This window comes from Euprymna scolopes, chromosome 1 (genome assembly GCF_053919585.1).
Source record: "Euprymna scolopes isolate OS-2025 chromosome 1, ASM5391958v1, whole genome shotgun sequence".
NCBI classification, from domain to species: Eukaryota; Metazoa; Mollusca; class Cephalopoda; order Sepiida; family Sepiolidae; genus Euprymna; species Euprymna scolopes.
The window spans coordinates 90,536,667-90,551,129 of NC_136482.1; the positions used below are offsets into that span (position 1 = coordinate 90,536,667).

A 14,463-nucleotide genomic window follows, 5' to 3' on the forward strand; every position below is an offset into this window, starting at 1 on the left:
TTAGGCACAAGGCCGTTTTTAATGTGAGGTTAAAACCAGCTCCCCTAAAAGTAGGCAAAAAGGGGGCACTCTGGTTACCAAAAATAATAATTGTCCCAGTATAGAGGGTTTCCCCTCCATTGACTGGTACAAATTATCTTAAGTGCAGTATCTGCCGGAACAGATACTACACTTTGATCTTGTCGCCCAAGGCCACAGTAGTATCTGCCGGAACAGATGGTGTTTATTTGCTCCCCCACTGAGCAAATTAGGCACAAGGCCGTTTTTAATGTGAGGTAAAAACCAGCTCCCCTAAAAGTAGGCAAAAAGGGGGCACTCTGGTTACCAAAAATAATAATTGTCCCAGTATAGAGGGTTTCCCCTCCATTGACCGGTACAAACTATCTCAAGTGCAGCATCTGCCGGAACAGATGGTATTTATTTGCTCCCCCACCGAGCAAATTAGGCACAAGGCCGATTTTTAATGTGAGGAGTGAAGGGAGGGGGAAGGGAAAAAGGGGACCAGCTCCCGAGAGGTGGGAAATGGGAGCTGGTTAATGGTCAGGCATGTGGGGTTGCCCCCACATCTGGTCTTTGCTAGTCATAGCTAGTCATAGCTTGCAGTATCTGCCGGAACAGATACTACACTTTGATCTTGACCAAAACGCCAAGTAAAGAGTAGAGGAAGTTGTTAAAAGTGGTTGTAATTAGACGAGTGTTTGCTGTGAATGTTTTACAGTAGAGCACCATAGATTGACTCCAGTTGAGGACCTGCCATGAAAATAGAAGTGTTGTGGAGCAGGGGGACATATTGGAAGAGATGGCGGGTGTTCATATCGGGACATGTATAACGGGGACTCATAATACACGAATAACGATGCTGATGATAATTCTGAGGGAAGACATTTATAACAGTTCTTTGTACATCATGACGACTGTGATGCTAATTCTGGAGGACTTAATATTATTAATACAGACTGGGAGATATGATGCAACAGTTCTTAACACATATAGAGGGGAGGAGATACTTCACTTATGATGGAGGGGGCACATTACTTGTAAGGGGGTTATACAAGAGTTCGTTCATAGATAAATATACAAAACACACCTTTTCGGTTGTAAAGACGCCACGAGACAACACAATTACAAAATTTAGATGTTTTCTGTATTCCTCAACTGGTCAATTGGTGATGTCAAGAATTAAAGCCTTTCGACTACATTGTCTACTCTTCTCCCTTCGCCTCTAAGGGGCTCCCAGTCTCCAACTGACTCGATAACTGTGTGTGATATTCTCTGATTATCTGATCCTCTCAACTTCGAACCCTCGATTCATATTTTGACAAATCTTCTTCTTTCCAACTTTATTTCTGGAGAGTTATTTTAAGGAGTTAGCCAGTGACGAATTTCAGAGAACCTCGCATGATTAACACACAGAGTAAAAAAACTTCAGAGTTATGACATAGATCTATTTGCAATGACTATTTACTTTTTTTATTTTGTTTACTTTTTATTAATGTATTTAAATGCATCATTCGTAAGTATTTTCAGTAATGTTTTAATTTTTGCATTTATTCGAACATTTATGTTATTCCTGATTATTTCATTCAATTTTGTCATTTTCCTATTTTTTTAATGACTATTTTTCAGGAAAAGATTGATGATGCCTACAAAGCTCTTGTGAAAATGAAGCTGAGGGAGAAATATCAATATCCTTTTCTTTGCAATAATAAATTGTTTCACGCCATCGTTACTTTCAGGTGGGTAATTTATTTATTATGACTATTTTGACAACCTTTATTCTAATCAGTAATCACGTCGGGATCACCACTCATCAGATTTCTCACCAGCAATGGCCTTGTTTCAAAATTTAAACGAGAATAAAAATATATACAGAAACACCGATCTCACAGAAAGTTATTAAAAATATATAGAAGAAATTCCCTTAGCCATTTTATCAGAGTAAAATATGTCTTTTTAAATTCATTTTTTATCATTTCTTTCTGATATTATCCAGTCTATGTTTGGGAATTTTGAGATAGATATCGATAACAATATCGATAATTTGTATCATTTGGAATATTTAAACTATTATTCTCATCTTGGATACTATTCTAACAACGTTTTGAACGATGTAATTTTCGACCTTCTTCAAACTCGAGGAACCTATACAAAATTTAGAAATTATTTATTTAATCCATGGGGGTATATTGTTTTCGTTTCACATGGACACTTGGCGCAACGGATAAAGTTGTTCAGCTACAATCAGTTTTTTTTTTACTCTTTTCTGGACGTGGAAAGCTCATTCCTCACTACATGTGATATGAAGGAAAAAAATAAAAATTATTTAAGGCTTCTACCCAGACTGGGGATCGAGAACAATCTATCAGCATGGATTAAATCAAGTCCATTCAGTACCTGGGTTTTACATAAGTTAAGCAAGGCACATCTGAAGAAGGTCAGAGGTTACATCGACTAAAACGTTGTGAGAATAATATCCAAATTATTTGGCTTCATCAGACTACTATTCTTACCTTGAGTGTCATTTTCACAAAGTTTCCATCTATGTAACCTCCAACCTTCTTCGAGTGTATCTTGCCAAACTCAGAAATGTTTCTGTCAAATTCGTGAATTTGGACGGAATTTCGAATGGGACTCTTTATTTGCTTCACGGGGGTAGCATGCTCTTGTTCCATCAGCCATGACTGAATACAGGTCCTAAGTAATTCGCAATTGTGTTTTTCGGTCGCCCACACTGAGAATTGAGTCTTCAATATTCCAAAGAATATCACTTTTACAATTGATTTTTCCAAGTTCTCTAATCACCTTGCAAACAATTCTAGTACAAATTTTAGGAACCTTAAACCTATTTTTCTTTATAATTGTAAATATTACTATTTATTACTAATCATTATTACTATCCATTACTGTGTATATTATTGTTTTCTTATTGCTGCATATATTATCTATTATTTATAATTAACAATTCCAATATTGTATTAATTCTATACTATGTGTACTTAGTAATTGATTGTCTCCCAGCATATGTGCTGTTCCTTTGAGTCGTTTTACTCTCCACCGTTCTTCTCGGTCTATAAGTTTTACTTCCTCCCATAATGATAGATGGTTTCCCTTTTCCCTCCAGATATAGTTCGCTAGACCCGATTTTTCAATCTCTCTACGTATTACGGCTTTTCGATATTCTTCTAACCGTAACTTTTAATCTATATATATAAAAGCGAAAATGTATGCATGTATGCATGTATGTATGTATGCTTTTCCTCGATGTCCACAAAAGGATTCTTTCAGAGAAGCGCTTGCTCGGTTCATAACTTCTTAAAACTTTTTATATCATCTATAAATTGTAATATCTCAGAGTTACCCACGGAGCTCGCCTGTCTATTTAATTTTATTGACTTTCAAACGTTAATTATTCCACATTTCCCGCATCGGCACGCGTTACATTCGGTTTTCGGTATTAAAAAAAAAAGCGAAACTCGACTTTAATACAAGAGAGCTAAGTAACGTTTGTTCAATGTCGACTTCGTCATATCAGACTGTAGCTTTTATTTCGCTCCTCCTAATAAACAGGGAGCGGGTTTTTAAAAGCAAAAAAAACCGATTTATTGACCTCATTCAAAACTGTCCCGCACAAAATGCTTACTGTTGAATACCTATCGCCGTCACGTCAATCAAAAACGTGCACCTGGTTTTTTTTTTAAACACTTTACTATTTTCCAACTGTGCGTCGTGAAGGCTTCGTTTTTTTTTTCACGGGCACCTGTTTTTTTTTCACATTTTCTGTTTTTTCACATACCCCGAAAAACACCCGGGCAACGCCGGGTACCTCTCGCTAGTATAATATAAATTATTAATAATACGAATTAATAAATTATTACGAACAACCAATCGTCATCTCAAAAATTCAGAAAACCTACCATAAGAACAGTACTCTGAATTCTCTAAAATATAAAAATGGTAATTCGCTGTCAACATATATTAGTCTAGAAAACTAATTCTGTGATAAATTTTATCTTTTGAAATCCGTCTTGTCAATCAATTTATCAATTTCCAGTGTGAAGAAGATTTTTTAAAAATTGTTCACATTTCGAAATCCTTTTAATTATTTTAATGGTCTCAATTAAATCCTCCTAGTCCTTTTTAGTAAATTAGTTGAACTTAAGGATTCTAAAACTATTTTTTATGATTTTCCTCTTCAGTTTAAAGAAAATCTTATTTGTTTTTAAATAACTTTGTATAAACCTCTACAAAAGAAATTTTTTGTTTTCATTTTTACTAAGTTACAACATATCAAGGACAAAAACACTCGAGATTTAGGATTAATAAGATCGATGGATTGCCAACTAAATGATGAAAAATATTATGAACGGATTGAAAATGATTAATCATATGAACAATGTTTAATTACTTATGGAGACGTTTTATGACAAGTGACATGTGTTGACATTAGATTTGAATGTGGGTCATGCAGTTTGCAGGCAAGCAGTCCTATGGTAATATTTTACACAGATGGAACGTTCTTTGAAAGAAATTTGTTCATGGAAATTTCACCTGATGGATACAAAGGAAGAAAGGTGTGGTAGATAGACGTGTTCTTACTGTAAATATCTCGCCTTTTAAATAGAAATAATTTCTCATCTGTTTTTATTTTCTTTCTATATTATCACAAGGCTACATTATAATAAAGGAAGATTCGTTTGAAACCGAGGAATTCGTTAAAAATAGAGATCTATGGGCAGTTTTTTTTTCTCTTTTATAATGTTAAATGTAAACAATCGAAATTCTAAACGCACCCATGCATCTGACTACCATGGATTTTTAGGAATCTTAAAGACGCTAAAGATGAATAAAACTGTGTAACAACTGATGATTTTTCCTGGAAATTTCGCCTGATACAACAGTATATTTTCCCCAATACTCCTGTACTCTCAGTTCTCTTGAAGTCGATTTTTTTTTTACAGTATTATCTCATCCTCACAGACCCTTAGTGGATATATTATGCAGTGCATTATGATAATGGTACCACAGAATTTTGGAGAGGGGATAAGTCTGAGTGTAGTTCTGCCTCCTGCTTCTATTAGAATGCAGTGTTATTGTGATGCCACCAAATCTCACCGTTATCTTGAAATGTTGAATTGTTGGGAAGAATGTTTCTCTGCTGGTTAAGACTATTTGTGTTGAATCATCTTCGTCGATCACTTTCAAACTTCTATCCTGTGATTAAGATCAAAAACCCAGAGACGAGGCAAAGGGCTTATTTGGCAAGTCAAAAATTCTATTCAGAATCACAATTTCCTCTCAAATTGAAGTGAATTTCCTGAGCAAGCTGAAGGTTGTCTTTGTTATAAAATACAACTGATTATATACAGATGAGAAATCCAGTAAAGTAATCCAATGCTGCCCTCCACTTGCTATCTTTCTATCCTTTACATTGGCCGCTTCTCATAGATGGCGCTATGAACTAAACCTAACCCTACCACTACTTATCAATCCATGCTCCACTTACTTCTTTGCTGACAATGTTGGGCATATTTTTGCTATTTGTCTCCGTTTATTTAAAATTTAAAATCCCTAAATTCGCAAAATTCTATTTATCATCATTTTTAACCACAGCTTTGTTCGTTTCTTTTTGAGGATTTGAGGATTTTAACAAAAACTACAATTAACGGTCATCTTAATCGCTATCTTAACTGAATTTTAGAAGCATATAATACTCATTTTTATCATTTCATCCCTCTTAATCCTCTTTTGTGGCCTGGCCACTTTGTCATGCAAGTGACATGTTCCTTTCTAGATTTGCATTACTCTCAATTTCTTTGGATCACCATTACAAATCATTTTCCATTATTACAACAGTTGTTTACCATTGAGTTCTTGCTGATAATGATCAATGACTTTCACCGGAATTTTAGTGGCAATAAGTATCCTCAGTGTTCTTATACTCTCTGTACTATTGCAGTCGAGATATCCATAATGATTTCAACGCCCACACAGTCCCAAATTCTCAGCGTCTTCATGATGTGCTAAGTTTTTACTGTGTGTTTTTTTGTATATCTCAAATTATAACATTTCATATATATATATATATATATATATATATATATATATATATATGACAAATTTCATATATATATATATATATATATGACAAATTTCATATATATATATATATATATGACAAATTTCATATATATATATATATATATGACAAATTTCATATATATATATATATATATGACAAATTTCATATATATATATATGACAAATTTCATATATATATATATATATATATGACAAATTTCATATATATATATATATGACAAATTCAAATAATGAAATATAAAATTTACAATATTAGTTCCTCAAATGTTCACATAAGAAATACAAAAATATTTTTTATACATCCATATAGTTTCCAAATTAAATTCTTCTGATCAGAGGAAATAACTAATAAAATATTTTTAAAAAAATATTAGTTTGCATAAATGTTTGAAAAGTTTAAATAAAAACATGTCCAGCATCTGTTAAAAGAAAAACACTTACTCCCAGCCAATCTCAATTTCCTTGGAGTTGTTCGAGTCTGTTCAATATACATTTCTATGAAGAGCTATTTTATTATAGTTTACTTGTCGTTGGTCAACGTTCCTTAGATATACGAGTTGACGTCTGCATTCTAGGATTTTTTTCTGAATATTACAGCTGTTTTTATCAGTGCTGTAATTTGTATAATGTCAATCGTTCTTTGATTCCAATTTCACCTAATCTTTTTGGTAATTTGTTTTTAGGATTGTTCCTAATGATCTTAAAATTATTTATATGAAAATAATTTATTTTATATCTAGAATCTTATTCAGCATTCTGGCAAGGTAGAAATATTTAGTTTTCTGTCCCCATTGCGATTAACGTTGTGAACTCCTGGGAACAATAATTTAATTAAAATGAACTGTGGTAGATACTCCTTAATAAACAGAGCAAAATATCTTAACTATCAGAAAAATAATTTTAATGGATATTTTCATAAAACTGATAGGATAATTTTCTGTTGCAATAATCTGTGTATTTGATAATCTGACTTGTAATTTCTTTGGCTTTAAATTTTATTTTATCTTTGCTTTTCTGTTTTTGTAATGTTTTTCCACAAGTTTTATTTTATCTCATCCAATTTCATTTTGTATTATTTGATTTATCAACGCTGATATCTCTGAATATTTTGAGTCATTCCAATTTTTATTTTATTTTATTTTTTTTTATTTACTGAACGTAATGCTTTTGTATAATACAAAAGTATATCACTCTGGAAAATAAAGGTTAGGCTCTTTTTTTTTCTTTGGCTACAAATAATACCTGATGAAAAAATTGGTTATCGAGTATTCACTGAAAAAATACCTACAAAATAAATCTCTTAAAAAATGTAATAAAACGAATTCGTGGGAAGGCTCTTTTTTTACTTGAATAAAAATACAAAAAAAAAAAAAAGAAACAAGAAATCTGTTGATTTCATAAAAAAAATGGCTGCTTGATATTGACCGAATGGATAATTTCCAAAAAACAGAGCTGATGAATATTATACAAAACAAAATAAAGTGGACAGATTTCAACAAAATTATTTTAATGAAATGTAATAGGCATAAAAGTACATTAATGAATAAATAAAAATCTTTATTCTGATAAATCAAAAAAAAAATGTAATAAAATGGAATTGGAAGAATACGAAATGTTTGTACCAGAAAAAATGACAAAACCTTACAATAAAAATATAGAAAACTAGAAATAAAAGAAATTAGAATGGAATAAAATTCGATGATGAAATAATAATTTATAAACATTGACCCATCCCCTTTTGCACTCGGATATGTTTCTTTATATTTCAGATGTTTTCATTAGTGCTGGGTGGTGTCATTATTTTCCTTAGACATTTTTTCAAGTTTTGGAAATTGTTCCTAGTGTTGGGACAATTATTGCCATTAGAATAGAATTCTTCACGTTCCAACTCTTCAGCTTTCTGGTAAGCCAAAGCTTTCCCTCTGCATCATAACCAGAAAAATATGTTATTGTTAAAATGGCCTTTTCACTATTAGTTAGGATATGACTGACTTTGGTTCTGTGCAGTGTAGGAGGTCCACCAAGTCGGTCTTTACCTCTTAGTTTTCGTAGTGTTAATTGATTCTTCCCACCTTCCGACCTTATATCACATATTCTTACGGTGGGAAGGAAGTAAAGAATATCTATTTTTTCATTTTATGTCTCATCGTTTATAAGAGTAAGTTTAGTGCAAATATTAACCAATGATAATACACTGTTTGACACATAAGCTTGAGTAATTCAATACCAACATTAGGAGACTATTATATATAAAAAAAAGGACAATGTATTTTTTTACCCACCAAAAATATAGAATTTTGCAGTTTGAATGAAATTTTCAGAATTTATTGAATAAATTATATTTTCAAAGAAATGCAACTGTCTAATTTTACATCTTAGCGATTTTCAAGAATTGAGATTTGATAGTTTTTCAGTTTGGTCCAGAAAAAGGAACTCAGTGCAGTACGTTTTTAAAATTTTGATTGAAAGTTATTGCTGTTACACTCAACTCAATTTTTATGTTAAGATTTTAAGTAGGAAGACAACAAATAAAATTAAGGAGTTATCTTGAATCCATTTAAGAGTGTGTGGAGGGATGTAATGCATGCTATGAGTCTATACCCCAATTATGATTAGAGTAAACGTGTAGTAAGTGTTATATCATCAGTAGGAGAATTAATCCTTCGAGACTGGAAAAATTTTATTTTTGTCTCAATCCAGTTGGCCACTTTTGGAGGAGCTGGATTTTCTCCACATTAAAAACCGACTTCGTGAGAAAGAGGACAAATAAATAAGTATACCACTATCAGCCGGTTACTGATGTGTGACCGACAGACGTGTTATAGTAAATGTCTTAAAGCGGTCTCATGAAGATATGAAGATGGGCCAGTCATTAGGGTTTGTGTAGCAAGAAGAAAATCATACCTGAGATGTTGGATCTGGGTGTGGCTCCTTTCCTTTCTCAAGATGATCTCTTCACCCTGGTGGCATTCTGGTGGGAATCTTCATCTCTTTGTCCTCAGGGCCGCCTTTCGACTTCAGACATTTATGAAGGCATTCATGGCAGACACAAGAAAAATGACACGCGACACAATTGTAATATACATACGGTATAACTAACTATTTTATTTTACATTAGAGATACAATATATATTACAAAAAAAAACAATTTACAATTAATTTTTACAATTAAAACTGGATGATAGGCTTTTCGAAGCTAACTAACCTACCCTAACTAGTGTTGAGGGAGGGGGTGCCCCCCCTCATTTACGGAGAAACAGGCTATGCGTCCTCACATCATGGTGTTCGTGCAGGAAAGAGACAGAAAGATAGCAAGGGAATTATGGGAAGGGATTTCTTTGTATCTCTACGCTCATGGACAATTTACCACCCGTCCATGCTGCAGAGTGTGTTAGAAACAGTGGCACAAGGAAATAGTGCCACATCCCTCCCTATGCAATCCGAAATTTATGAGTATTCATAAATTTCAGAAGTCCCTAATTTTCCGTGAATGGTGCGTCAACCGGCCGTCAGCAATCAATGTCCCCATGCTCTACGTTCCATCAGGAACTCAGTGAAGCAAGTTATCTTTTTCCACCAGGCTCCTGGTAGACTGGTATACTACTTCAAATACCAGAGAGGGTAATCATCCTCGCCCTCCATCGAGGCAATGGCATCATGATTTCAGTAACTGGATTTACACTTTCTTAAGCTACCAGTATAATATTTTTTTAACAAAGCCGGATTTTACGTGAGTTCATCACGCCGACCTATACGTATTTCACTAAGCCGGATTCTACGTGAGTTCATCACGCCGACCTATACGTATTTCACTAAGCCGGATTCTACGTGAGTTCATCACGCCGACCTATACGTATTTCACTAAGCCGGATTCTACGTGAGTTCATCACGCCGACCTATACGTATTTCACTAAGCCGGATTCTACACGAGTTTATCACGCCGACCTATACGTATTTGACTAAGCCGGATTCTACGTGAGTTTATCACGCCGACCTATACGTATTTGACTAAGCCGGATTCTACGTGAGTTTATCACGCCGACCTATACGTATTTGACTAAGCCGGATTCTACGGTAGTTTATCACGCCGACCTATACGTATTTGACTAAGCCGGATTCTATGTGAGTTTATCATGCCGACCTATACGTTTTTTAATTTAGTCTGCATAACATTATTTCTGTAACTGGATTTACGCTCTCTTCAGCAACCAGTATAATGTATTTTAACCAAGTTGGAGTTACGTGACCTCATCACGCCGACCTATATGGATTTTAGTAAAACCTCGGTCTTCAGAGGTTCTAATCCAATTTAATTCTGTTAGAGCAAGGAGTCTGCCGCCGAGCGACCAATAAAAACTATCCAACATGGAATATTTATTAATTATATAAAGAATTAATTAAGAAGGGCACTCAGCCTTCATGAGTTAGAATACTCAATTAGGGAAAAAATTTCCAAAAATAAACAATTCAGAAACCTCGTATACATTAAATCAATGAAATAGGGTTTTAACAATTTTTTTCTTAAAAAAGAAAACATTTTAAAAAAATCATTTCAGAGCACCTCAGTCACAATTAGAATTTGTTTACACAATGCAAACGCATTTCAGTTATTACATTCATAATTAACTTTTTCCCAAATTTCAGGGCACATTTAAAAAGTATGTGTATTTTTTCAAAACTTGATTTACAAAAGATGATTAAAATTTCATTCTAAAATTTAAAAATTATTTCAATTATTTTGGTTCATCGTCAAAATACATTTTTTCTTTCCTTGGGGCCATTAAAAATTCCGAATTTATGTTAGTTAACTTCTTTCCAAAGTAATTCATTTATTATTTTAAAAACAATCTTCTCAAAAGGTCATAAACTTCGAATAGACCCATTTTTCGTAATACAGTTCAAAAATTATTCCAAACATTTGGTTCATTATTAAAATTAATCTTCCGAAAAGATCATAGAAAATTCATTTTGAATCAATTTACCCTTCACAAAGATTCAGAGACATCCCAAAACTTTTTCATTTCGTAATTATTATTTTTAAAATTCAGTGTACATTTAAAGTTATTTAATTGATTCTTAAAAATCATTTCTTCTTTTAGACCATTATCAAGGTCATTTCGAATTCAGAAACTTTTCACGTTAATTAACTTTTTTTTTTCAAAGTAATTATTTTATTATTTAAAAGCAACTCTTTTCCTAAACTCACTCACTAGGATTATTTCGAATTAATAAACTCCCGCCACACCTGGGAGTTACATTAGTTAACGACCAGTTCTGTATAGTTAACAGATCGAAAAAATTAAAGTTTCAATTAAAGAGAGATCTTTCTAAACTGAGGAAATCTTTTTTTTCTTAATAATTAATTCAATTTTACGTATATACTCCTCAGTCAATATTTCAGGGACCCCTATCATACGGTCCAATTTCAAATAAACCTTCAATTAAAGAATTTGCTCGAATAATTCTTCCTTAAAATCATCTAGAATTCAGGAAAATTTCTTTCGTTAGTCAAATAATATTTCCTTAGAAATTATAAAAATTCAGAGAATATTCGAAATGTAATAGCGTAATTTTTCTTTAAAAAAGCTATGGACATTTCAGAGAACTCTTAAAAAATTAACGTAATCATGTAACAGTTGGCTTTTCCAAACACTCGAAGATTTCAAAAAAGTACTTCAAGTTCTGTTTGAATAAATGTCTCTCTTTTTATTTTTAATAAAACACAATTGAAGACATCAATTAATGTAATTTAAAGAAGCATAAATAATTTTGTTCTTTAAACTTGGTAGAAAATTTGAAAAAACTACAAGTTAATTCGTTATTATATGCCATCCTGCAATCAGCCATGGGGGTTTAGCTATACAATCAGTAAAACACAAGAGTAGAGAGAGAGAATGAGGGGGAAAAGAAGGGGATAGAGACAGAGCGATGCCATTACACACCCCACCCTCCTCATAACATCATTACGTAATAACAAAAAAAAATCTCCGACAATTTTAAAAGTCACTCTCTCGTTTTCACAGACCCTAACAGGTAAGGGAATGAGAGAGAGAGAGAGAGAGAGAGAGAGAGGGAGAGAGAGAGAGAGAGAGAAGAAGAGAGAGAGAGAGGCAGCTAGCGTTGTTCTCCCACTCATTCCTTAACACCCTCGCAAACACCATGACGAGGTCATCTTCGCTTATCTTTCCCATGTGCGGCCATTGTTTTAAACAAATGAGTGACAGGTAGACATTAAACATTTCTACGAGTTTAAAAAAAAATAAGAAAATAGAAAAACAATCTTATTTTGAACAATTTTGTAAAATACATTCTCACACAAAACTTTCATATTATATAACCCCAATTTTTTTTCTTCTTTTCTTTTTAAACAGACAAAACATCAATAAAAGAAACATTATCAATTCAAAAAAAATGTCCCCTTATGTTTCAGCGTTAATTGTTACCTAACCTGAAAAATAAACACATCAACTGTTCATGGAATAAAATGTAATGTAAAAGTTTTATTTTTTCAAATCTGAATCTAACACTTGCAAAGTCAAAAGAATTTTTTAAAAAGTCCTATATTTTTATAAACCTGAAATAAAGATCAGATAAAAAATGTTAGGTATCCTTTATTTTCTTTCCTTTTTTTTCTTTTTTTAAATTTATTTTTCGAGCTTCGTGTTTGAAGGATTTTTTTCTTTTTCTTTCATGTAATAACAAGATGCATAGATATACACACATATAGATATATATCTTGAGAGAGACAGAAAGAGAGAAAGCGTGAGAGAGAAGGAGATATTGCATATTCTAGAGACAATTTCTTTTTGTCTCTGTTTTTTTGTGTAGGACACATTTCTTACTTTTTTTTTCGAAGGGTTACTTTCAATACTCTTTTTTTTTAAATCGATCTTTTGTAAACTGTATTTTTTTTTGTAGGTGCAAGAAAATTTTTTATTCAGGTTCTGAATTTTCTTTTTGAGTGCGTTTTTTTTTTTTGTGCGCGTGTGTACTGGTCTGCCATTTTTTAAAAATTTTGCCAGAAATAATAGTTTTTTCCGTTTTTAAAGACCGTGGACCATTTTTTTTTTTTTTCGATTCGTCTAGTGGTCATTATTTTTGGTTGTGCCGTGGGTTTAAGGGTCGAAATTATTTCCATGCTTGGAAACAATATGTCCTGGTCATAGTGCATCATTTATACCACTATCAGCCGGTTACTGATGTGTGACCGACAGACGTGTTATAGTAAATATCTTAAAGCGGTCTCATGAAGATATGAAGATGGGCCAGTCATTAGGGTCTGTGTAGCAAGAAGAAAATCATACCTGAGATGTTGGATCTGGGTGTGGCTCCTTTCCTTTCTCAAGATGATCTCTTCACCCTGGTGGCATTCTGGTGGGAATCTTCATCTCTTTGTCCTCAGGGCCGCCTTTCGACTTCAGACATTTATGAAGGCATTCATGGCAGACACAAGAAAAATGACAGGCGACACAATTGTAATATACATACGGTATAACTAACTATTTTATTTTACATTAGAGATACAATATATATTACAAAAAAAACAATTTACAATTAATTTTTACAATTAAAACTGGATGATAGGCTTTTCGAAGCTAACTAACCTACCCTAACTAGTGTTGAGGGAGGGGGTGCCCCCCCCCTCATTTACGGAGAAACAGGCTATGCGTTCTCACATCATGGTGGTCGTGCAGGAAAGAGACAGAAAGATAGCAAGGGAATTATGGGAAGGGATTTCTTTGTATCTCTACGCTCATGGACAATTTACCACCCGTCCATGCTGCAGAGCGTGTTAGAAACAGTGGCACAAGGAAATAGTGCCACATAAGGGGGTATGTGTCACTGTTCACTCGCTTCTCCAGGAGTGCTGGGTTAGGTACAAATTCGATTTTTTATGTTGGAAAAATCCCACTCCTCACAAAAAAGGGGCACTCTGAAAGAAAAAAAAAAAACAATTTCCTCGGCCTAGAAGGATTTTTCCTTCATTGGCCAAGAACGGGTGAAGTGTAATATCAAAACAGTTACTACACTTCAATCTCCACCAAAATGTGCTTCGATCATGTATAAGAACCCACTTTTTTCTGTTTCTTGTTATATAATCTTTCATCATCCCTTGTAAAATATGTTTATAAATGTGAAAATAACATGAAATCCTTCACCTTCTTTTTCTCTATCCTTTTCTCTTCTGCTCCCCTCCTTTTTCTTTCATATCTGTAAAATCTTAAGGCAGTATTTCTTCACTCATTTCTGATGAGGTTTTTTGATAATAAAGATGAAATGTAAAGATTAAGCTCGTCATATGTATTTACTCATTTTATATATGATTTAGATATGTAGCTTGGGTGCATTTTGATTTATCCACCT

The 14,463-nt window shown here is 33.2% G+C and overlaps 1 protein-coding gene across 10 annotated transcripts in view; it reads left to right on the forward strand.

The window, feature by feature from the left end:
* Positions 1-14,463, forward strand: part of LOC145245888 (uncharacterized protein C20orf96-like) — a 2,261,276-nt gene that overhangs the window by 708,315 nt on the left and 1,538,498 nt on the right. For all 10 annotated transcript variants that reach the window (XM_080107943.1, XM_080107887.1, XM_080108064.1 and 7 more), the window contains one exon: positions 1,627-1,685. In XM_080107943.1, coding sequence (XP_079964069.1) covers positions 1,627-1,685 — 59 coding nt within the window. The remainder of the gene's footprint in view (positions 1-1,626; positions 1,686-14,463) is intronic.